The sequence below is a fragment of the Manis javanica genome, chromosome 11, assembly GCF_040802235.1.
Source record: "Manis javanica isolate MJ-LG chromosome 11, MJ_LKY, whole genome shotgun sequence".
Taxonomy (NCBI): domain Eukaryota; kingdom Metazoa; phylum Chordata; class Mammalia; order Pholidota; family Manidae; genus Manis; species Manis javanica.
In genome coordinates, this window is record NC_133166.1 from 66,229,589 (window position 1) to 66,253,503 (window position 23,915).

A 23,915-nucleotide genomic window follows, 5' to 3' on the forward strand; every position below is an offset into this window, starting at 1 on the left:
CCTTGCCCGGGGAGATATGTTCAAGAAGAGGTCACTCATGTTTATTTCTAAGAGATTTTTGCCTATGTTTTTTTCTAAGAGTTTTATGGTTTCATGACTTACATTCAGGTCTTTGATCCATTTCGAATTTAGTTTTGTGTATAGTGTTAGACAATGGTCCAGTTTCATTCTCTTACATTTGGCTGTCCAGTTTTGCCAGCACCATCTGTTGAAGAGACTGTCATTTCCCCATTGTATGTCCATGGCTCTTTTATCAAGTATTAATTGACCATATATGTTTGGGTTAATGTCTGGAGTCTCTAATCTGTTCCATTGGTCTGTCACTCTGTTCTTGTGCCAGTACCAAATTGTCTTGATTACTATGGCTTTGTAGTAGAGCTTGAAGGTGGGGAGTGAGATCCGCCCCACTTTATTCTTCTTTCTCAGGATTCTTTGGCTATTCGGGGTCTTTGGTGTTTCCATATGAATTTTTGAACTATTCCAGTTCGTTGAAGAATGTTGCTGGTAATTTGATAGGGATTTCATCAAATCTGTATATAGCTTTGGGCAGGATGGCCATTTTGACAATATTAATTCTTCCTAGCCAAGAGTATGGGATGAGTTTCCATTTGTTAGTGTCCCCTTTAATTTCTCTTAAGAGTGTCTTGTAGTTTTCAGGGTATAGGTCTTTCACTTCTTTGCTTAGGTTTATTCCTAGGTATTTTATTATTTTTCATGCTATGGTGAATGGAGTTGTTTTCCTGATTTCTCTTTCTCTTGGTTCATTGTTAGTGTACAGGAAAGCCACAGATTTCTGTGTGTTAATTTTGTATCCTGCAACTTTGCTGTATTCCGATATCAGTTCTAGTAGTTTTGGAGTGGAGTCTTTAGAGTTTTTTATGTACAATATCATGTCATCTGCAAATAATGACAGTTTAACTTCTTCTTTACCAATCTGGACTCCTTGTATTTCTTTGTTTTATCTAATTACCCTGGCTAGGACCTCCAGTACTATGTTAAATAACAGTGGGGAGAGTGGGCATCCCTGTCTTGTTCCCGATCTCAGAGGAAAAGCTTTCAGCTTCTCGCTGTTCAGTATGATGTTGGCTGTGGGTTTATCATATATGACCTTTATTATGTTGAGGTACTTGCCCACTATTCCCATTTTGTTGAGTTTTTATCATGAATGGATGTTGAATTTTGTCAAATGCTTTTTCAGCATCTATGGAGATGATCGTGTGGTTTTTGTCCTTCTTTTTGTTCATGTGGTGGATGATGTTGATGTGTTGGATTCCCCTGAGGAAGGCGCCGCCCCAAATCACTCACCAAAGACGTCTCTTGATGCAACAAGCAAGAGGAATTTATTCGGAAGCCAACTAGTTGGGGTCCAAGTCAGCCCGTCGCAGCGGGTCTCAACGAGGACCCCAACTAGTTGGCTTCCGAATAAATTCCTCTTGCTTGTTGCATCAAGAGACGTCTTTGGTGAGTGATTTGGGGCGGCGCCTTCCTCAGGGGAATCCAACATTTGGGGGCTCGTCCGGGATCATGCGCTCACCCCGCTTCACTCCCGAAGTTGCTCTTGGAGGAAGAGGTAAGATTAGTGGCGCCTTGAGTTGTCTGTGTTCTGTCTTCTGTTTTTCAGTGAGACCGGTCAGAATTCTGAAAAGGGGTACCCACTGTCTGGCAGCTGTCCCGATCCCGTAAAGGGGTCGAGACTGCGGTCAGTAGACGTACTAGGAGCACCGCAGGCTGCAACCCTGGGGGACGCCTCGGGGAGGTTGGGAGGCCAGGGATGCCTGGTAGCCTCCCGTCTGTTTTTCTGGCAAGGTGAATCTGATGAGATAGGGTTGATTTTCAGGCGCCAGGAATATCAACCCTCTGATTCCTTTCGGTTTCTGTTTGAAAATCTGAGAAAAAACAAAAAGCGGCCGCTGTGTGTCTAATCTGTGTGTGTCTCTGTTTTTTGTGTCTTTCATGTGCCTAATAATTGTTATACTGACAATGGGACAGACTCAGACAACCCCCTAAGTGTGTAAATGAATATATCTTTCTACCTCCGGATGGTATTAATGAAATTGATTTAAAGACAAGCGCTTGTGAAAATTGAGTGTTCTAAAACTTCCAGAAAACCTGATAAAAAAGTGTTAAGCATTAATGCTAATTTGAGTTTGCCTAAGGCAGCCATGTCTTGGTAGTTGTCGGCTGCCTGAGTTTACCTAGAGTCATTTGAGTCATGTTATCTGCTAAATCTTTTAAGAATAGAATGCTTAGAAGCTTGGCTTTGTCTAGTGTTCAGTGGGGGTCTTGTGAGTAGTCTAGCGTAGTTGTTGCAGGTAGGTGAGCTGGATAAGTGTGGCAAGTGAACACCTTTTTAATTGTGTGTTGCAGTGTGTATGCCTACCTGCAGCCTGAGAATCTTTGTAGTAACTTAAAGCCTTAGAGTTTTGTTAAGTTGAGAAGATGTGCTCTGTGTTTGCTGGGAGATTGTGCTGTGAAGCTCATGGTTGCAGAAATTGTAGAATGTGTTCGTGAGTTTGTTGGTCTAGAAAATGTTAGTTTGACAGTTTGCAGTGTCCTGCTTCTCAGTGTTCACTAGAAGTTAAAGTTTCTAATGGTTTTAAGTTCTAATTAAAACCACTTAAAGTAATAAAGAAAACATTTCTCTATGCTGAAAGATGTATGTTTTAATAAGAAAAAGTATAAAAAATGAAAACTCTTCTGCATGCTAAAGAATGTGTTTTGTGATAAAAGAAAGTAACTTTGTTCTAAAGTACAGCTATTTATTTAAAGAGAGACAAAGAGAAAAAACAGCGTGGTGCCTTTTGTTGTGGAAGATCCGCTCAGCCTGTTGCTTTGGGGGGAGGGTTAAGATGTTTAGAAATAAAGTGAGATAAACCCAGTCAAGCCGCAGGCAAGCCCAGGCATAATTCTCACCGGCTTATGTGCTTGGGACCATGGGGCAAATGAAGAATAAATTACTATATTCTTACAGATATAGTCGTGCCTAGTGAAATTAAAGCAAGTGAGTCTTGATATCAAGTGCACAGCAAAATTAAAATCTCGTTTCCAGTTAAACAGTTTTCTTTAACTGTTAGTCTGCTCTTAATGTTGAAAGATCACAGCAGTTTCTCATGCTTAAAGTCTCAGTGAGTTGCCATGAAATCGTAACGTTAAAGGGACTAAAAGCTAAAGTTTGTTAACAACTGTATAACCTTTATTTGCCTTTGAAATATTTTGTTATTAAAAATGATTGCATGGCCTGAAAAATTGAATTCCTAAGCAGAATAGTAACAAAGCTTTTTTCAGCTGATTAAATGCACTTAGTTAACAAACCAAAATTTATTAAACTGTAGAATCTGGACAAGATTATGTTTCTCCCAGAAAAACAGGTTTCACTGTGAAGGTTTAGATAGACGAACGTGTGACCACTTTTGAAAAAAGTTGTAATAGATTTTTTGAGAACCACCAGGTCTTCTTGTTTAATTTATATGCTGTATGTTTAAAAAAAAAAAACATGGGGGACTCTCCATATTTTTTAATGCAAATAATCTTAGAGCTTTTAATAGAATTTGCATAGCAGCTTATATCTACTATTAAAGAGTAAAACATTCTTGAAGCTTTCAGGGAAGACCTGTAAACTTAAGCACTTTCTCTGCTTTTTTTGTATCTGGTCTTAGACACTTATGCTGAGTTATGTTCTTATTATTTTCACTGTTTGTAAGCTATTGATTGTAAGCCAAAGGTCATCATTTCTCAGTCCCTAAATGAAGAAGTAAAATGCCTGATCTCTTTCATCTCAAATCATATTTCTGGTCATATCTGAATATCTGTGTGAAAGAAAGAGACTTTAAATTTGAGATTCTGCTTAAACTTTTAAGTTGAATTTGACTATAGCCATATTCATTCTTTGTATGTATCTCTAACAGGTCTTTGGTATGCCTGGTGATATTATACTCTGCCTTGAGTTTAGACAGTTCTTTCAGCTAAATATGAATTCTTATTGTAGCTTTTTTCCCCTCCTGAAGATGAAAGCAGAAGAATCTACCATCTGCTACCATTCTCTCAAGAATGCTTAGTAACCTAAAATTAGTTTGACTTTCTGTATGTTGTCTTTAAAAATTGACAGCAGCAGTCTCCCCTGCTGCCCCACTTTTTAAGATATCTTGTTTACTGTGCTGAGTATATAGACAATAAATGTGTAATGATAGTTCTAAAAAAATTAAATGCAAAAAGGTGCTTTTACCTCTAGTTAACTCTGATATTTTCCAGAGGGCCCCTGGAACATGTCAGAAGAATTTTTCTCACTAGAAAAAGTATTTGACTAATTTGGCTTATTTATCTGATATATATATATTTATTTACCAAGAAAGCACTGTCAAAGAGAATGATGCTAAACTTTGTTACTGAATGTTTTATATTACAGAAATATCAGAATTTCCTTATGTCAACTGTTTTACAGTAAGCTCTCATCAGATCTTTAACCATTGTCATTTGTAAGTCTTTTGTCATTTATAGTATTATCCCTAAACTGGTAAAGAACTAGATTTCAGCAGAACAGGTATTAGTTACATAAAATTACATAAACTAAAGAAAATGATTTTGTGTCTTTTTGTTTCAAATGTTGCTGGTAAAGTGTTTTAACCTTGTTCTCTTAAACTGACAACAGTTTAGTAAATGACTATCTTTATGAGCAGAATTGAAACATCCTTCTCTCTACTTGATCCCTCCAGAGTTTAAAAACTTTCAGTGACTGTTTTTGTATTCCATGGCAGTATGTTTATTTGCACGAGTTCAATAAGAATCTGCTTTCCTTGTGAGAAGACTACTTAAGAACACTGGTTATACTACCAGGGCTTTGACTGGAATGTCGTACCTGAGAAACATGTGCATAGACTCAGATGTGAACAACTTTAAAGAACTAAGATTGACTTTATAAAGCCAACAAAGCCCCTTGGAAGAACTGGCCTGGTACCTTGCTTACAGAGTTCCCAGCAGCCTTACCAGGTGAGTAAAGAAGGTCACTTCCTGGCAGGTGCAGAGACCTCAAGAAGAGAGAAATTCATCCAAATCTACAGGTACTGCAGGCAAAGCCTGATGGCAAGTCTGGCTTGGCTGTCTGGCCTCGAGGCCTTTAAAAGTTCAATCTGAAATTACTTACAAAAAGTTCCAGCAAAGCATATTTAAAAGAGCCTGTGTAATCAATTGCTCTTCTTGCTGCACCTGTGCAAATAATCAAGCCAGCTGTTAATTATTTTCTTAACCTGGTTACTTCTAGTAAAAATGAGAGTGATTTTAGAGAGAAGTATTGTTTCAATAATGCAGCCTCCTTCCAGAATAAAAAATCCAACAGATGGATTTTCGAATGTAGTACCATCCTTGCATCCCTGGGATGAATCGCACTTGGTCATGGTGTATGATCCTTTTGATATATTTTTGAATTCGGTTTGCTATTATTTTATTGAGCATTTTTGCATCTACATTCATCATGGATATTGGTCTGTAATTTTCTTTTTTGGTGGGGTCTTTACCTGGTTTTGGTATTAGGATGGTTTTGGCTTCATAGAATGAGTTGGGGAGTATTCCCTCCTCTTGTATTTTTCAGAAAACTTTAAGGAGAATGGGTATTATGTCTTCTCTGTATGTCTAATAAAATTCCGAAGTAAATCCGTCTGGCCCGGGGGTTTTGTTCTTAGGTAGTTTTTTGATTACCGTTTCAATTTCTTTGCTCGTAATTGGTTTGTTTAACTTTTGTGGTTCTTCCTTGGTCAGTCTTGGAAGGTTGTATTTTTCTGGGAAGTTGTCCATTTCTCCTAGGTTTTCCAGCTTGTTTGCATATAGGTTTTCATAGTAGTCTTTAATAATTCTTTGTATTTTTGTGGAGTCGTTGTGATTTTTCCATTCTCATTTCTGATTCTGTTGATGTGTGTTGATTCTCTTTTTCTATTAATAAGTCTGGCCAGAGGCTTATCTATTTTGTTTATTTTCTCAAAGAACCAGCTCTTGGTTTCATTGATTTTTTCTGTTGTTTTATTCTTCTCAATTTTGTTTATTTCTTCCTTGATCTTTATTATGTACCTCCTTCTGCTGACTTAGGCCTCATTTCTTCTTCTTTTTCCAGTTTTGATAATTGTGATGTTAGACTATTCATTTGGGATTGTTCTTCCTTCTTTAAGTGTGCCTGGATCGCTATGTACGTTCCTCTTAAGACTGCTTTTGCTGCGTCCCACAGAAGTGTGGCATTGCATTGTTATTTGTTTCCATATATTCCTTGATCTCTATTTTAATTTGTTTGTTGATCCATTGATTATTTAGGAGCATGTTGTTAAGCCTCCATGTGTTTGTGAGCCTTTTTGTTTACTTTGTAAAATTTATTTCTAGTTTTATACCTTTGTGGTCTGAGAAGTAGGTTGGTAGAATTTCAATCTTTTGGAATTTACTGAGGCTCTTTTTGTCAGCTAGTATGTGGCGTATTCTGGAGAATGTTCCATATGCACTTGAGAAGAATGTATATCCTGTTGCTTTTGGATGTAGAGTTCTATGGGTGTCTATTAGGTCCATCTGTTCTAGTGTGTTGTTCAGTGCCTCTGTGTCCTTATTTATTTTCTTCCCAGTGGATCTATCCTTTGGGGTGAGTGGCATGTTGACGTCTCCTAAAATGAATGCATTGCATTCTATTTCCCCCTTTAGTTCTGTTAGTATTTGTTTCACATATGCTGGTGCTCCTGTGTTGGGTGTGTATGTATTTATGATGGTTATATCCTCTTGTTGGACTGAGCCGTTTATCGTTATGTAATCTCCTTCTTTATCTCTTATGACTTTCTTTGTTTTGAAATCTATTTTGTCTGATACTTGTACTGCAACCCCTGCTTTCTTCTGTCTGTTGTTTACCTGAAATATGTTTTTCCATCCCTTGACTTTTAGTCTGTGCATGTCTTTGGGTTTGAGGTGAGTTTCTTTTAAGCAGCATATAGATGGGTCTTGCTTTTTATCCTTTCTTTTACTCTGTGACTTTTGATTGGTGCATTCAGTCCATTTACATTTAGGGTGACTATTGAAAGATATGTACTTATTGCCATTGCAGGCTTTAGATTCATGGTTACCAAAGGTTCAAGGTTAGCTTCTTTAGTATCTCACTGCCTAACTTAGCTCGCTTATTGAGCTGTTATATACACTGTCTGGAGATTCTTTTCTTCTCTCCCTTCTTATTCCTCCTCTCCATTCTTTATATGTTGCTTGTTTTATTCTGTGTTTTTTCGTGTTTTCTTTAACTGCTTTTAGTGGGTTGTTAATTTTATTTTTTGTCTTTTGGTAGTATTTGGTTTGTCTGCTTTCTTTGCTGTGATTTTTTTTCTCTGGTGACATCTGTTTAGTCTTAGGAGTGCTCCCGTCTAGAACAGTCCCTCTAAAATACCCTGTAGAGGTGGTTTGTTGGAGGCAAATTCCCTCAGCTTTTGCTTGTCTGGGAATTGTTTAATCCCTTCTTCATATTTAAATGATAATTGTGCTGGATACAGTATCCTTGGTTCAAGGCCCTTCTGTTTCATTGCATTAAGTATATCATGCCATTCTCTTCTGACCTGTAAGTTTTCTGTTGAGAAGTCTGATGATAGCCTGATGCGTTTTCCTTTATAGGTGACCTTTTTCTCTCTAGCTGCCTTTAAAACTCTTTCCTTGTCCTTGATCTTTGTCATTTTAATTATTATGTGTCTTGTTCTTGTCCTCCTTGGATCCTTTCTTTTGGGAGTTCTGTGTATTTCCATGGTCTATTCAAGTATTTCCTCCCCCAGTTTAGGGAAGTTTTCAGCAATTATTTCTTCAAAGACACTTTCTATCCCTTTTTCTCTCTCTTCTTCTGGTACCCCTATAATATGGATATTGTTCCTTTTGGATTGGTCACACAGTTCTCTTAATATTGTTTCATTCCTGGAGATCCTTTTATCTCACTCTGTGTCAGCTTCTATACGTTCCTGTTCTCTGGTTTCTATTCCATCAATGGCCTCTTGCATCTTATCCATTCTGCTTATAAATCCTTCCAGAGTTTGTTTCACTTCTGTAATCTCCTTCCCGATGTCTGTAATCTCCCTCCGGAGGTCTGTAATCTCCCTCCGGACTTCATCCCTTAGCTCTTGTATATTTCTCTGCATCTCCGTCAGCATGTTCATGATTTTTATTTTGAATTCTTTTTCAGGAAGACTGGTTAGGTCCATCTCCTTCTCAGGTGTTGTCTCTGTTATCTTGGTCTGCCTGAAATTTTGCCTTTTCATGGCGATAGAGATAGTTTGCAGAGTTGGCACGAGTGACGGCTGGAAGAACTTCCCTTCTTGTTGGCTTGTGACCTTCTTCTCCTGGGAGAACAGGGACCTCTAGTGGCTTGTGCTGGGCAGCTGTGCACAGACGGGGCTTCTGATTCTTGCCTGGCTACTATGGAGTTTATCTCTTTTATTGCTGTGGGTGTGGCCTGTCCTCGGGCTGCTGCTCCGATATCGTGGAGCTGCATTGGAGGGGGAACGTCCAAGAGGCTATATATCTCCGTGAGGGGCCTCCCTGCTCCCTACTGCCCAGGGTGTTAGAGTAACTAGAGTTCCCCAGATTCCCTGCTGCTGGACTAAGTGTCCCAGGTTGCTTCCGTCTGGCCATGGGGTCCCTGTCACTTTAAGACTTCCAAAAAGCACTCACTTTTCTTTGTCCCCAGGGCACCAGCTGTGGGGACCCGCTCACAGGTCTTACTGTCCTGTTTCCCTAGTATCCAGGACCCCACGCATGCACTGTGTCTGCGCTCTGGTACGGATGGCTAGGGCTGGCTATTTAGCAGTCCTGGGCTCCATCTCCCTCTCCACTCTGACTCCTCTCCTCCCGCCCGGAGCTGGGGTATGGGATGTTCGGGTCCCACCAGGCTGGGGCTTGTATCTTACCCACTTCGCGAGGTGCTGGGTTCTCGCAGGTGTGGATGTGGTCTGGATGTTGTCCTGTGTCTTCTGGTCTCTCTTTTAGGAAATGTCTTTGTTGTATTTTCAAAAATATATGTGGTTTTGCGAGGAGATTTCTGCTGCTCTACTCACGCCGCCATCTTGGCTCCGCCCCTGAGCGTCTGCTTTTGAGGGCTGGTTTCCCATGTCTGCGTCACTCCCCAACTAATCCTGCTGAGAGGAGCACCCAGCGTCCCAAGCGCGCCAAGTCAGGGGAGATGTCCTGGGAGCTGGGGTTAGGGACGTCTCCCACACCGCAGGGCCAGGAGCAGGCTAGATGCCCACAGAGGGTGGGCTCGATGCCCCAACCTGGACATAGCTACGATTTTGAACGGACCAGGTGAAATGGAGTTAGGAAGGGAAAGAAACCGGGGGAAACTGAGGGTCTCACTGGAAAATAGTCCATGCAGCAGAGAGCAGGCTGAGGTCCTGGGTTGGGGAAGGAGGGGGCAGGGCCACCGGTGGCCGGCCAGGGCCCTGCACTCACGCTCCTTCTCAGGTTTCGGCACCAAATTTAAGATAAATTCCAACCGAAATAAGCAGGTGACAAGAGGCAACAAAGGGCCAGGCAGTTTATTTGAGCACAGTCCTGGGCAAGGTTCACCAGTCTATGTAAATGGAAGCTGGAGAAGTCTTGCCCAGCAGGGCAGGCAGCAAGTTTTTAAAGAAGGTAGGGGGAGGAAGAGCAAAGGTATACAGTGGTGTGAGGATTGGCTTGCCTAGGATATGTGGGGGTCTCTCATTGGCCTTTAGACAGGCACTGAAAAGCTACCACCATTCCTCCAGCTTAGGGGAGGGCTCTAGTTAGGAACTTCTGGAATGTTGTCCGATCATACCCTGGAATGTTGTCAGCCTGGAACCTGTTGGTCTCTTCGCCTTGTTTGGTGAGGCCTGAGCCTGTCCAGTGGACTTGCCCCTTCCCCCCATGCCTCCAGCCTTACAATGCTGAAAGAAGCCAGATAAAGAGTAAATTCTGTATAATTTGCAGATGGGGATCTATAGTGATAGAAAGCGCATTGGGTTGCTTAGTGATGGGAGATTGAGGAGGGGTCTCAGAGGGATCACAGAGGAAATACAAGGAGACTCCCAGGGAGTAATGAGTTTGTTCACTTTATTGTTGTGATGGTTTTACAGTTATAAAAGTATGTCGAAACTTATTAAATCTTATACTTCTGATATATTATTTATTATTAGTTATTCCTCAATTAGACTGTTTTTAATGTGGAAATATGCACCACCGAAATGAGAATGGATGACAGCCCATTCAGAGCTTGTCATAATATGGGAGTCAGCCACCATTATGTGTTTGTCAGTGGTCAAAAAGCAGGTAGACCAGTGGGAAGCTCTGTAGTGGTCGAAAGGGAAAGCTTCAGTCATGGCCTGATTAGGGGTGCTTGGCAAGGGCCTAACTACAAGTAGGGGCATCCTTTGTGATTGGTTAGTGGTACTATTTGGCTTTCTCTGGTTGTCCTAAGTTGAAAACAGGGACAAAAATTAGGGAAGCTATTAGTTATTAATCAAGTCTTGTCTGTTCGGGGCCAAATTTTACAGGGGTTGTTTGGCTTCCTAAACTAGTTGGTAGAGATAGTCTGAGTTCCTTAACTGGTTACTATAGATAGTAGGCTGGTTTCTTGGGCTAGTTAGTGGAGCTGTCAGGTCAGCTTACTGGGCTGGTTACTGCCTTTTATGGGTCAGAGCTCTACTTTTATATGTGTAATCTGTTCATTGTCCTTCAGTCTTTTAGATTCTTATGAAAAGAATCAGATTCAATAAGAAAGGCAAGCCACAAACTGGGAGAATATATTTGCAATACATATGTAACAAAGTACTTATTTCCACTATATATATATTTTTAATAACTCCTATACATTTGGTAAGAAAAAGGCAACCTAGTTTTTAAAATGAGCAAAAGGCTTGAACTAGCACTTTGTGAAAGAGGATATCCAAATAGCTAATAAACATATGAAAAGATGATAGTAGGGAAAATGCAGCCATCATTTAATCATTAATCCTTTAATGCAGATTAAATGAGCACTGCCACATCCCTACCAGGATGGCTAAAATTAAAGAATTAGCAGTACCAAGTGGTGGTATTGATGTGGAGCAGCTGGAACTTTCATACACTGCTGGTAGGAATGTAAAATTGGTACAGATTCTGGAAAACTGTTTGTCAGTGTCTGTTAAAGCTAAACCTATATATTCTCTATGAGTCAACATCAACACTCCTGGCTTTATGTCTGATAGCAATGAGTATTTTACATCCACCAAAACACTCATATAGGAATATGATAGCTAAAAATGGGATACAGCCCAAATGTTTATCAACAGTAATTTCCTCATGCATACACAATCCTCTGGAAAACTGGCATACTGTATAGTTCCAAACCTTCCAAACCCACTTTGCACTTTGTTGCTTATACCTCTTATTTCATCATCTTCTCTCCCTAAATCCTTTCTTCTCACACCAGCCCTATTTAAAACCATTTCAACCTGGTGGAGAATTTTGATGTGCTTCATGAAATCCATGAACCCCTGAATATATCCAAATGTTTCTATATATGTGCATTTTGCTGGAGAAAGAGCTTGTCTTATCAAATTCTAAAGAGGGGTCCATAAACCCCTAAAAGTTAAATTGACTTGGTGATCTTTTGAAGGAATGTAAATTAAGCTCATTTTATGCTTGAACAAGAGTTTGTCTTATTAAAACTTAGTCCTCAATAAAACATTTCTTAGTACATAAATTATATTTAAAGCTCAGTTTCAGATTCAGGTAAAATGGCTTATCCTCATCCATTTTTTAGGTCCCTGGATATAGCTCTTTGTGTGGAATTTATTTTCCTCAAAAGATAACGTCTTAGTATTTTTCACTTTAGTATCTTTAGTTAGGGGAAATTTTTTTCCCTCCCACATGTCTATTCATACAGCTAGTAGATAGTACCATTTCTATATACTTTGATGTAGCAATCCCTTTTAAAATATAGCAATCACATTTTTCAATACTTTTTTTCCCCCTTGTTTTAGATTCTTATAGGCAATGGAAACTGATCTCAATTCCCAGGACAGAAAGGACTTGGACAAGTTCATTAAATTTTTTGCCCTCAAGGTAATATATCCATTCTCTTGAGCCTAGAACTGTTAGAAATAACTTCCATACTTCTCCCGTTTTGGAAATACAGCATAACAGCTTGCAGCTTGCCCATTTTAAGGGATTCTTCTGTCTGTTGTAAACCAAACTGTGAAGTTTGGGGGTGGGACTGGGGGTATAACTAAAAAGTAGCTTCCAATTTTCCACAGCTACTTGTTAAAAAAAAAAATTTTTTTTTGCCATGCTGTTTGCAGAAATGTCAAACTATTATGCCAGGTTATTGGCACAGTATGTTCCCTTAGGGTGGGAACAAAAGACTGGACTAGAATGGACAGCATTTTTGGCATCTTTACCTAAGCATCAACTAACTCTGAAATGTCTGACTTTGATTCATTGTTCCCTCTGGGTAAAATGAGGAATTAAAACTGAATTTTGCATGCTTTAGAAGTTATATTTTTGTCAATCTGAAAATCATTTCCATCTCTATCACTCCTTCCTCTCAACCATTGCTATGTAAGAACAACCCATGCAGTAGATTTTGGTTGTAAAATTAGTTGGAGGATTTTTTCCATATGGGCCAAATGATATGAACAATCGTGGAATCATTGGTTTAAATTTACTATGATTATGTAAGTGTATAGCAGTGCATATTTAAATGGTTGGACTTGTTCCTTTATGAAAGTCAGAGCCACCATGTACAAATTTCCTTCTGCCATGTGAGAATATTACAGATTCCAAGCCTCAAACTATAATTCATCTAAGTGGCTGACATTGTGCCCTCAGGAATATTTACAGTATTATTTTTGTGTAGTATTATTTCTAGCTGTTCTTTAACATTTTAAATTCTACCCTTTACTAAAGTATAGTTAAGATGATTGTCATCTTTTTAACCCTACATTGAGAGGGTTTTAATTCTGATTGAGAGCCAAATCAATTTCTTAAAGAGTTTTCATCTTCTTTTGTCTGTTTCTTTTAGACTGTCCAAGTGATTGTCCAGGCTCGACTTGGTGAGAAGATTTGTACTCGTTCATCTTCATCCCCAACGGGTTCAGATTGGGTAAAATTCCTATTCTTTGCTAAGGGGTATACTGCTAAGGGGTATTTATCACAAGGAATCACAGTGAAGTAATAAGGAATACATTTATAGTATTACTAAATCATAACATTAAAATATCTAATTCCGTTTGATCTGTTCACTTTAGAAAGTTATTTTCTTCATTGATTATTAGTCTTGAATTAATTTGGTCCTTGGCTTTCTGCTGTGGTAGGTGAAAAACTTAGAAGACAAAAATATCTTAACTAATCTTTGTATCAGGTCTTTAGCTTTTTTTCAATTGAAGTATCATTGATATACAATCTTTTATTGTTTTCAAATATACAACACAGTGGTTCAATAGTTATTATATTATTAAATCCTCAGCCCCTCTAGTGTGGTTACTATCTGTCAACATAAAAAGATGTTCAGAATCATTTACTATATTTTCTCCATGCTGTACTACCATCCCAGTTACCAACTTATATTGTGATTGAGAATTATTGTGCCCCTTTATCCCCCTCCCCCTCCCTCCCTACCCACCGCAGCCCTTCCCCCATGATAACCACTAGTCACTTCTCAGTGTCTGTGAGTCTACTGCTGTTTTGTTCATTCTGATTTGCTTTGATTTTATATTCTGTAAATAAGTGCAATCATATGGTATTTGTCTTTCTTTGCCTGGCATATTTCACTTATTTCACTGAACATAATACTGTCTAGATCATCCATATTCTTGCAAATGGTCATTAGCTTTTTCAACCTGAGTTTTGGGGATTTGCTGCAGGATATCTCTTGTGGGGAAGGGAGAAGTAAATGAATGAATGTCTAATCAGTCAAAGCAATACCTGTATTACCCAACATAGAGTCTTACCACTTTGTTTCTGTAATATTCCTTGTATTTAGTACAAAGTATCTTTTGTTTTCTAGTTCAATTTAGCAATCAAAGACATCCCAGAGGTTACCCATGAAGCAAAGAAGGCACTGGCAGGGCAGCTGCCTGCTCTTGGGAGATCTATGTGTGTGGAGATTTCACTCAAGACTTCTGAGGTAAGGTTATGGCCATGATAGGGATAGTGTCTTAACTTGGCTGTCAAAGCTCTTCATACTCTGTGGTTTCAACTCATCCTTATTTCTGCCTCTTCCCTCTATGAATGTATCATTCCCCAAGGAGGTCTTGGTTTTTGTACTTATTTTTCCAACCACTTAGAAAGGCTGTTTTCCCTCATCTTCATGTACATCTATACATGATATGTTTCTACTCATTCTTCAAGACTCATGTGCTCTAAAAAATCTCCCCCATCTAGGAGGAGAGGTAAATACTCTCTTTAAACTTCCCCTGTGCTTTGTTTATACTTGTTTCTACAGTATAACTTGTTGTATTGTGATTTTTAATGTGTTTTGCTCATTTTATTCTACATTAGGATTGAGACAGATACGTTAGTTGTATGTTTATTAATCTATTTCCATCACAAGATTGTGAGGCTGCATGGCATAATAAAAGGCAGAGGAGTTTCACACTACCCATGCCCAAGTTCAGATCCCACCTGCATGATTTAGGCCCAGTTACTTAACCCCACCCTCACCAACACCTCCAAACTAATATGACACTTCTCAGGCTTGCAGGGCTGTGCTATTTCTTACTTGATCCTTGTTTGTAAAGTGCCTAATATAACATATACTAAGCAATTATTGTATATTCCTGTTCATACTTTTCACTTTTATTCTTGAGGTCAGCAACTATACCACATATTGTTTATCTTTGTAGCTCTTTAAATCGTTTTTGAAATGAGGCAGGTTAAACATAAATAATTATCTCTGTGCCTAGCACAGTGCCTGGGATGGCAAGTAGTAGGCTCTCAATGAATTCTGTTGAATGAATATCAGTACTTATTCCATGGAAACCTTAGTATCAAGTAAAACAAAACTTTCTATCCTTCTTTATTGAATTCTTAGTTTATACTGTGAATTATTTTCTTTAGTGATCCATTGGGAGTCCTAGAGGAATCTCTAGAAGAACTCTTTCCTTGTCCAGGCATCTGTGAAATCTGAATATGAACTGTTTTGATTGTTCTCAGAGAAACCATATCAACTTGTCTTGGATACTTCCTACTATCCAAGTCATCCCTTGGCTTTGGGGGGAGGGAGGATTCAAAACTCATCATGTCATTTAAAAATGGCAGTATGATGAGAAGGATGTATATTAAGGATACTTATTTAAATTTTATTTAGAAAAAATAAAAGTTCTCTATTCCACAGATTAATGTAAAGCTTATTACCAAACCTAAAAGAATAGTCCTTTTCCATTCTGGGAAAACGATGGCAGTGTAAGAAGGCAAGAACAGTCCTCTTCCAACTGACTAGTAAAAATCTAACTTGTGTTCAGAAGTATGTGACTCTCTTCATTAAGTGACATGTAGGAGTGTTACAGAGTTGAGGGATTCTGGTTTTAGCCTTTTCTTTTTCTTACACATCCATTAGACTAAGTGTCAATAACACAGAGACTGAACAGTTTAGCTAAAGACATCAGATAGCTAAAAAGGTTTTTAAGTAAGGAGCTTGCTAAGGTATTCCTTAACTGTAGGTGTCACATATAAATGTGTCCTGTAGAATTGGAGTAAAAGGCTCTCTACATCATTTGAAGTGTCAGCCTTTCTGAAGAGCAATTGGGATATATATAGCAAAAATCTTACTAGATGCATGAATATTTTTTGGTCTAACAGTTGTAATTCTGGAAATTGGCCTTAAGAAATTAATCCAGGGTGTCTGCAAGGTTTTAGTCTCAAGGTTGTTTATCACAGTGTTGTTTGTAGTATGAAAAATTAGAAATAACCTGTATATCCAAGTATGGGGGTACTGATTTGATCAAATGGTGGTCATATGGTGGAATACTATGCAATCATTAAAAACAGAACTTTTAATTATAAAGAAATTCCATATTGTATTTATTAATAAAAAAGCAAGTGATACATCGCTTCTCGGCCTTTTGGCTAAGATCAAGTGTAGTATCTGTTCTTATCAGTTTAATATCTGATACGTCCTCTATCCGAGGACAATATATTAAATGGATTTTTGGAGCAGGGAGATGGAATAGGAGCTTGCTCCGTCCACTCCACGCATCGACCTGGTATTGCAGTACTTCCGGGAATGGTGCACCTAAAAAAAAAAAAAAAAAGCAAGTGATAAAATAATATGTATCATATGATCTTACCTTTATTTAGAAAAGTGACTGGATTATAAATTGGTATCTGTTTCTTTTTGCTTACTTATACTCACTAATATTTTTATAGTGACTGTGTAGTGCTTTGTGATAAGAAAAAAGAAGGTACTAAAAAAAACAACTGAAATATCTTTCAATTGTCCCATCAACAGGGAGATTCCATGGAGCTAGAAATTTGGTGTCTTGAAATGAATGAAAAGTAAGTGCTCTTTTTTATTGTTGTTGGTTGTGGTTGCTGAGGATAAAGCAGATGATGTCATGTGAAAAACAGGGCTTTGTTATCAGTAATGGAGGATATTCTGAACACCTAACAAAACCAATAGATCTTTGCTACAATTTGCTTCATGCTTGGCTTCCAGCCCAGGCATAGAGATGACCTTTACAGGAGTGTCAGTCCAGAGAAACTCAGACACGCAGGGAAAGGAGCAGAGAGAAAGCTGAAAGGATTTATTGTTTTCCCAGAGTACAGATAGTTCTCTGATTAAATCCCTTGAGAGCCCTTATAATATGCCTACTCTATTTTGTCTGTTTTCTGGTTGCAAACATTCAATAAGATTTCCCCTTGCTGTGCTTTTTTACACACTGTTGATCATGGATTAGAAATGCACGTTGTTTCCCGCCTCCATTTTCTTCTTTCAAGGTAGATTGGCTTACTTTCTGCCTGAAACTTCAGTTTTCAAGAGTATATAGGAAAATTGAGGAAATAGCAACACATCAAAAGAAAAATCTTAGTAATAAGTATGTGTAATGTGGGTGTTATTTTTCTTTGTTAAATAGAAAATAATCACTAGGTTATAGTCCAAACTTCAGTACCAGACAGCATTTTCCCCAGATTTCTTATTAGATGTATAGAGGTAGACAGCTCATAAGGTAGTTATATTGAAATTATGTTTACACCTTCAGTAATATAATGCAATATTGAATTAATGTTTTTTAAGTGTTTTGCTTTATTTCTTGGAAAGATAAATGCTTCTCAGCTAGAAAAAATATATATTGGGTACCTTTTGGGCCCATTTGCGTGTGGTTAGTACATGAGAAAGTAAAACTTTGGCTTATCCAACAATCTTGACAAACTGACAAAGAACTCTAATTACACCCTTAGTTCAGAACATGTTTTTATCATAAACTTAGTCTTATACAATTCCAGTGCCTAATTTGTCACCATCGTTGTTGACTGTAATACTCTGTGAATGGTGTATTTGGACTGCTCAGCAGATGATACTCTATCGAATTTATGAATAATGCTAACAAATTAATCTCAGTTGCTGGATTGAACATAACTAATCTCTATATATATCCATTGCATTTCTGTTCTTTCTTTTACATTAGTTGAATAGGAGAATGCTAATAGTGTCTGTGTGCTCCTCAGGTGTGATAAAGAAATAAAAGTTTCTTACACGGTATACAACAGACTGTCATTGCTGTTGAAGTCTCTCCTTGCTATAACTAGAGTGACACCGGCTTACAGACTCTCCAGGAAACAAGGTCATGAATATGTCATATTGTACAGGTAAACAGCATAGCTGCTCACCTTCTTGATTCACTCATCAACTTCACCACTTTACACATTGTCTGATTGGCATTCAAGTGTTCTGTGATTAACTTTTAGACAGATGGTTGGATAGTTGATGCCATGGTTTTACTGTGATAGTCTCTCTCCTCTCTTAGGAACCGCAGCTTTCCAAAACTACCACTTCTTGGTCCTTTGTCTCTGCACAGTCATGATTCCTGTGGAATGAGTTTTTAGGTTCTACTGATAGACATCTCAAAGCTGGAAAAGCTGTTTTTAAAAACAGGCTATCCTGGGAATATTACATAGCCTTCTGTATTCCAGAATTAAATTAAAACTTTTTATCTGACAAACTGCTAATTCAGTTTGTTTTTGATTAGTTGTCTGTGGATTTAAGGAACTGGTCAACAGTGCTTTGAGTATTTTCCTTGGAGTATTTCACCTCAACACACATTTGAGTGCCTTTTTAATGCAGGCATTCTGCTAGGCCCAACAAAGAACTGTACAGAGGCCCTGTCCTATAAGTGTTTCTAATCTAGTGGAGGAAACAGTGTGGTACATGCATAATGATAATAAAAAGCAGTATATGAAAACTGCATAGCAGTATCAGGAAAAAAGTATTGGGAGAATACAGGAAGGAAAGTTTATTTTGGGTGGGAGAAACAAAACAGGCTTCATGGAGAAAGGGACCTTCAAGCTGGACTTTGAGGCAGAGAGAATTTCAACTGGTAGAAGTGAGAAAGAATAATCATTCCAGGTGGGGAGTCCAACAGATGGTGCAGCCCAGAAGTGGGGTGTGGGGTGTGAACTGTAATCAGTATCATCAGAGGACCAGTGGTGATACAGAGGATGTGTAGGACAGTGGGAGAACAGAGCATGGAAAACTAGGAGTTCCCAAATCATTCAAGACTCTCTTCTTTCATACTAGTGATGAGCCACTAGTCTTTGGCTTATAATCATAGAGGTAATTTTGAAAAGAATTAGGACAGAAGGACCAAGAATTAGAAACTTAACTAATTCTGTTGAAACAACCTACTACCTGAGAATAGTTATAGTTTATCTTCATTAGCAATAATCTAGCAATAATCTTACCCATGTTTATTTTTCCAAAACTTTAATACATTTTGGTTATCTTCTCTGTAGTCTTCCCAGCTTTCAAGTTGAGTATTCTGTTTGAAAATTACTAGACTTTTATTCAGCTGTAACAGAAAAATTACTTTCAAACTCTGACCTCTCATTTATCTATGCTAAGTCCCCTTTGTTCTTTTGCAAGTAGCCATACTAGTCTACTAGTCATCAGCTTCGTTAACTAGGACTTAGTCCTTTTCATATCAGTGTTTGAAGTCTTCCTTTGTCTATGTCTCTGGAGTAATACAAAATTTATTGCTCACTGTTTATCACTTAGGAGTGCTTTTGGATTCAGATAACTGGTTTAAACCATAGAGAAGTGAGTGATCTCAGAGGTAGATTTGGCTCTTTTTTTTTCTTTTTTTACTGGTTGTTAGCAGGTTAACAGTATAGCCTTATACCATTGAAGAATAGCCTTGTCTTTTTTTTTAAGCTGTTGTATTATTTTTTTCCTGAACCTGTAGGTATATCTGACCGTGTCACTATAGACTTACATTGTTATATAAAAACTCATTCTGAATTTGTTGTTCATCAAGACTGAATTAAAGTTGTATTGTGAAGAAAACCTCTGTGAAGAAAATTTTATATAGTTTTCTGTGAAGAATACTTTGGCTTAGTGCCCAAATGGCATAAAAAGTATAACCAAGAAACTGTCTAAATAATTATATTATTTTTAAAAGCACTGTACTGGTATTCAAATGAGCAGTCCACTGATTAAGTGTCAGCTCTTTATTAGAGGGTACTTAGCAAAATCTCTCTTGACAACACTTTCTAAACATTCATTGCTATATTACTATATGGCAGGAGTAAGCAAACTATGGCCAGCAGACCATTGGCTTGTTTTAATAAAGTAATTTGAGAACACATCTACCCCAGTCGTTTATGTATCATCAGTAACTACTTTTGCAGTGCAGCAGCATAACTGAGTAGTTACCTCAGACTATATAGCTTGCAAGGCTAAAATATATACTATTTGATCCTTTTAGCAAAAGTTTGCTGACCCCTGCTTTATGATGTCTGTCACATTGGTACATGTGTTTCAGATACCTATATACATTTCTTTTCTCCCATACCAAACTGTAATCTGTGAGACCTAGGATTCACATTTATCCAAAATCTCATCCCTAATTTATCCATATCTCATTCCTAACACCTAACCATATAGGGCTTTGTACATTGTTAGAGCTTAGTTTTTATTGAACAAAAACATGTATGTGTTTAATTTTTAACAATATTACTTGAAAAATACAAAAATACATTTCAAGTATTTTATAATTCAGACTTTTAGCTAATCTTCCCAAGGAGATTCATGGAAAGGTTCTATTGTGTTTATATTTTTAGAGTAGCCTTACCTAATTAACCTATGTAGAAAAGATTGTCTGATTTATTGACCAATTTATTTTGGAATGATGTGATAAGTACAGAGAGGTCCTCTTAATTGAAGATCATGCTTCAAAATCTTCCATTGCATATTTGAAAGTTGCTGAGAGAGTAGGTCTGGGAGTTCTCACAGAAGAAAAAAAATTCTGTAGTTTTCTATGGTGATTGGTGTTAACTAGAGTTACTGTAGTGATCATTTCACAATGTGTGTACAAATATTGATTCCCTAAATTGTACACCTGAAACTAATGTTGTATGTCAACTATATCTCAAAAAAAATCTAGTACCTCCTAAGAGTAGTTGCAGATCTACTTGTCAATTTATTTTATTGTATTCTTTATTTCCCAGTAGGTATGCTTGAAAAACACATTACAGGAACAGGAAGAAGAAACTTTAAATAGCAGTTTCCACATAATGACTATTTTCCTCATTTCTTAACCAGTCCTCTTCATATACATCCCCATGCCTACAGCTTAATCAAAGTAGTAGCATTATTGGTCCATTATGAGAGTTGTTGTTGTAGATAAGAAAAGAAGGGTTTGTTTTGTTTATTTTGTTTCTAGATGTTTGGCTATAGAGGCCCTTAGAGTAAAGAGATAACAGCTCTTTTTCTTTCTTTCCTACAGGATATATTTTGGGGAAGTTCAGCTGAATGGCTTAGGAGAAGGTGTGTATCAAGGTTGAAAAACATTTGTAGTGTTAAGAGCTCTCCTGACTTCAGAGATGGGCTTGGATGCTGCCTATAATAATAATACGAAGCTTGTGATTTTAATGTGTGTGTTACAAGTAAGAAAAAGACAGGTAGGTGGCCCACAGAGCTGCTAGGAGTGACTGAATAATTTCTCCCGAAGTTTCAGTAACCTAGTATTTTTCTTTTTTTATAAATTTATTAAAGTATCATTGATATACAAGCTTACAATGCTTTCATATAAACAACCCAGTTGTTTCAACATTTACACATATTATCAAGTCCTCACCTCCTTGATTGTGGTGACAGTATGTCAGCATAGTAAGTTGTCTTTTCTGTGCTGAACTGCCTTCTCCGTGACCTACCTATATTGTGACTGCAAATTATAGTGCTCCATAATCCCCTTTTCCCTCCCTCCCCACCCACCCTCCTCAACCCCTTTCCTTTTGGTAACTGCTAGTTCCTTCTTGGAGTCTGTGAGTCTGCTGCTGTTTTGTTCCTACAGTTTTGCTTGATTGTTATACTCCAGAAATGGGTGAAATCATTTGGTACTTATCTTTCTCCACCTGGCTTATTTCACTGAGCATAATACCCTCTAGCTCCTTCCATGTTGCTCTAAATGGTAGGATTTGTATTTTCTTCTTATGGCTGAATAATATTCCATTGTGTATATGTACCACATCTTCTTTATCCATTCATCTATTGATGGACAGTTAGGTTGTTTCCATATCTTGGCTATTGTAAATAGTGCAGTGATAAACATAGGGGTGATGCATATGTGTTTTTGAATCATGGTTCTTGTTTTCTTTGGGTAAATTCCTAGGAGTGGAATTACTGAGTCAAATGATATTTCTATTTTTAGCTTTTTTGAGGAACCTGCGCACTGCTTTCCACAGCAGTTGTACCAATTTACATTCCCACCAACAGTGTAGGAGGGTTCTCCGTTCTCCATATCTTCGCCAGCATTTGTTGTTGCTTGTCTTTTGGAATTTGAGTATCCTAATTGGTGTGAGGTGATATCTCATTGTAGTTTTAATTTGCATTTCCTTGATAATTAGTGATGTGGAGCATCTTTTCGTGTGTCTGTTGGCCATCCATATTTCTTCCTTGGTGAAGTGTCTGTTCAGATCCTCTGCCGATTTTTTAATTGGGTTATTTGTTTTTTGGCTGTTGAGGCATGTGAGTTCTTTATATATTTTTTATGTTAACCCCTTATCAGATAAATTGCTTATGAATATATTCTCCCATACTCTAGGTTGCCTTTTTGTTCAGCTGATGGTGTCCTTTGCTGTGCAGAAGCTTTTTAGTTTGATGTAGTCCCACTTGCTTATTTTTATTTTGTTTCCCTTGCCTGAGGAGATATGTTTAGGAAAGAGTTGCTCATGTTTATATCCAAGAGATTTTTACCTATGTTTTTTTCTAAGAATTTTATGGTTTCATGACTTACATTCAGATCTTTGATCCATTTCGAGTTTACTTTTGTATATGGAGTTAGACAATAAGCCAGTTTTATTCTCTTACATGTAGTTGTCCAGTTTTCCCAGCACCAGTTGTTGAAGAGGCTGTCATTTCCCCATTGTATATTCATGGCTCCTTTATCATATATTAATTGACCATATATGTGTGCATTTATATCTGGACTCTCTATTCTGTTCCATTGATCTATGGGTCTGTTCATGTGCCAGTACCAAATTGTTTTGATTACTGTGTAACCTTGCATTTTTCTTATTATTTATACAATTACCTGTTTTCCTAATTTTCTACAATGAACACCTTAAATGTATTTGATGAGCATCAACAATTTTGAAAAATTGGAAATTAAGAACACCAAGAAAGCTTTAGTTGGAAGTACCTCTGGCTTTTTTCCCTTGCTCTGGAGTGGCAGCATGGGTGGGGATGCAGTTGCTTCATAAATTGAGATGTTTATGTGACAGACTCCTAGTGCCCTGTTACTGATTCAGTTGGGGTTTAACACATCTGGGCTCAGTTGGTTAGAACTTGCTCAAGCTTTAAGACTTAGTCATTTTATCTCTTTGAAAATGGTTTTATCTGGAAATAGAATGCTGTTTTCCTTGCCAAAATTAGGTCAGTGAGAATAATTTAAAGGAAAAAATATATCTCTATGCATGTATACATGCATGTGAAATCGAGACTGCAACAATTCAGGTGCTAAGTGGGGTAATGCCAGGGATGATTCAGGAAGAGACAGACAGGGTAGGCAATGTCAGTATTCTGGGAAAAAAGTGAATTATTTATCTCTTCTAGGTTTCCAGACAGTTCGTGTTGGGACAGTGGGCACCCCTATGGGCACCATCACTCTTTCTTGTGCTTACAGAATTAACTTGGCCTTCATGTCCACCAGGTGAGCAAAGAGACTTGGAATCTAAGAGAACTCTTCCAAAGATTGTGAAGTTTTTTTCCCCCTAAGTGAAGTTTTTCTTCCCCTAGATTTCATGGCTAAGCCTGCAATTCACCTTGGCTATTGCTGATACCCATCCCCTTCTGAAGAATAAAATTGAGAGAGCCCAGTTTCCAGACTGGAGAATCTGAGTGTCACAGAGCTACCAATGTAGAGTTGGTGGTTTACATTTAGGGATGTAGTAGTTAAGGCTTAGATGGTTCCTGCTAGTAGATACAATGTGAGGAGTCCTCTGAGGACTTCAGCGGGGTGGCAAGGCATTCTGACAAATATTGCATTCTGATTATTGCATTACAGGCAATTTGAAAGGACCCCACCTATCATGGGGATTATCATTGATCACTTTGTGGACCGTCCCTATCCCAGCTCCTCGCCTATGCACCCCTGCAATTACAGGTGAGGAATGTGAGCAGCACTTTCCCAAACTGCAGCTAGGCAGAAGCATCCATCTTACACAGGCACATAGATCACCTTTACTAGCATTCTCCAGTGGACGGGGGAACTGATAGA

The 23,915-nt window shown here is 38.0% G+C and overlaps 2 protein-coding genes and 1 non-coding gene across 21 annotated transcripts in view; 2 read left to right on the forward strand and 1 right to left on the reverse strand.

Moving 5' to 3' along the window:
• The window catches only part of ATG13 (autophagy related 13), an 84,239-nt gene that overhangs the window by 38,413 nt on the left and 21,911 nt on the right, over nt 1-23,915 (forward strand). For 15 of the 19 annotated variants that reach the window (XM_036994030.2, XM_073216518.1, XM_073216519.1 and 12 more), the window contains 8 exons: nt 11,967-12,048; nt 13,007-13,087; nt 13,991-14,110; nt 16,433-16,479; nt 17,650-17,790; nt 20,925-20,965; nt 23,252-23,348; nt 23,703-23,801. In XM_036994030.2, the coding sequence (XP_036849925.1) occupies nt 11,980-12,048; nt 13,007-13,087; nt 13,991-14,110; nt 16,433-16,479; nt 17,650-17,790; nt 20,925-20,965; nt 23,252-23,348; nt 23,703-23,801 (695 nt within the window). In that variant the 5' untranslated portion in view covers nt 11,967-11,979. Of the gene's footprint in view, nt 1-4,751; nt 4,984-11,966; nt 12,049-13,006; nt 13,088-13,990; nt 14,111-16,432; nt 16,480-17,649; nt 17,791-20,924; nt 20,966-23,251; nt 23,349-23,702; nt 23,802-23,915 lie in introns of all 19 variants that reach the window. The other 4 variants (XM_073216512.1, XM_073216513.1, XM_073216514.1 and 1 more) reach the window with 2 other exon arrangements.
• ARHGAP1 (Rho GTPase activating protein 1) overlaps nt 16,017-23,915 on the reverse strand; it is a 52,425-nt gene continuing 44,526 nt past the window's right edge. The window contains exon 13 of the mRNA XM_073216520.1: nt 16,017-16,216. Coding sequence (XP_073072621.1) covers nt 16,121-16,216 — 96 coding nt within the window. The 3' untranslated portion in view covers nt 16,017-16,120. The remainder of the gene's footprint in view (nt 16,217-23,915) is intronic.
• LOC118967576 (U2 spliceosomal RNA) lies at nt 16,031-16,221 on the forward strand. The gene has a single exon (XR_005054739.1). It is a non-coding gene; the product is annotated as a U2 spliceosomal RNA (small nuclear RNA).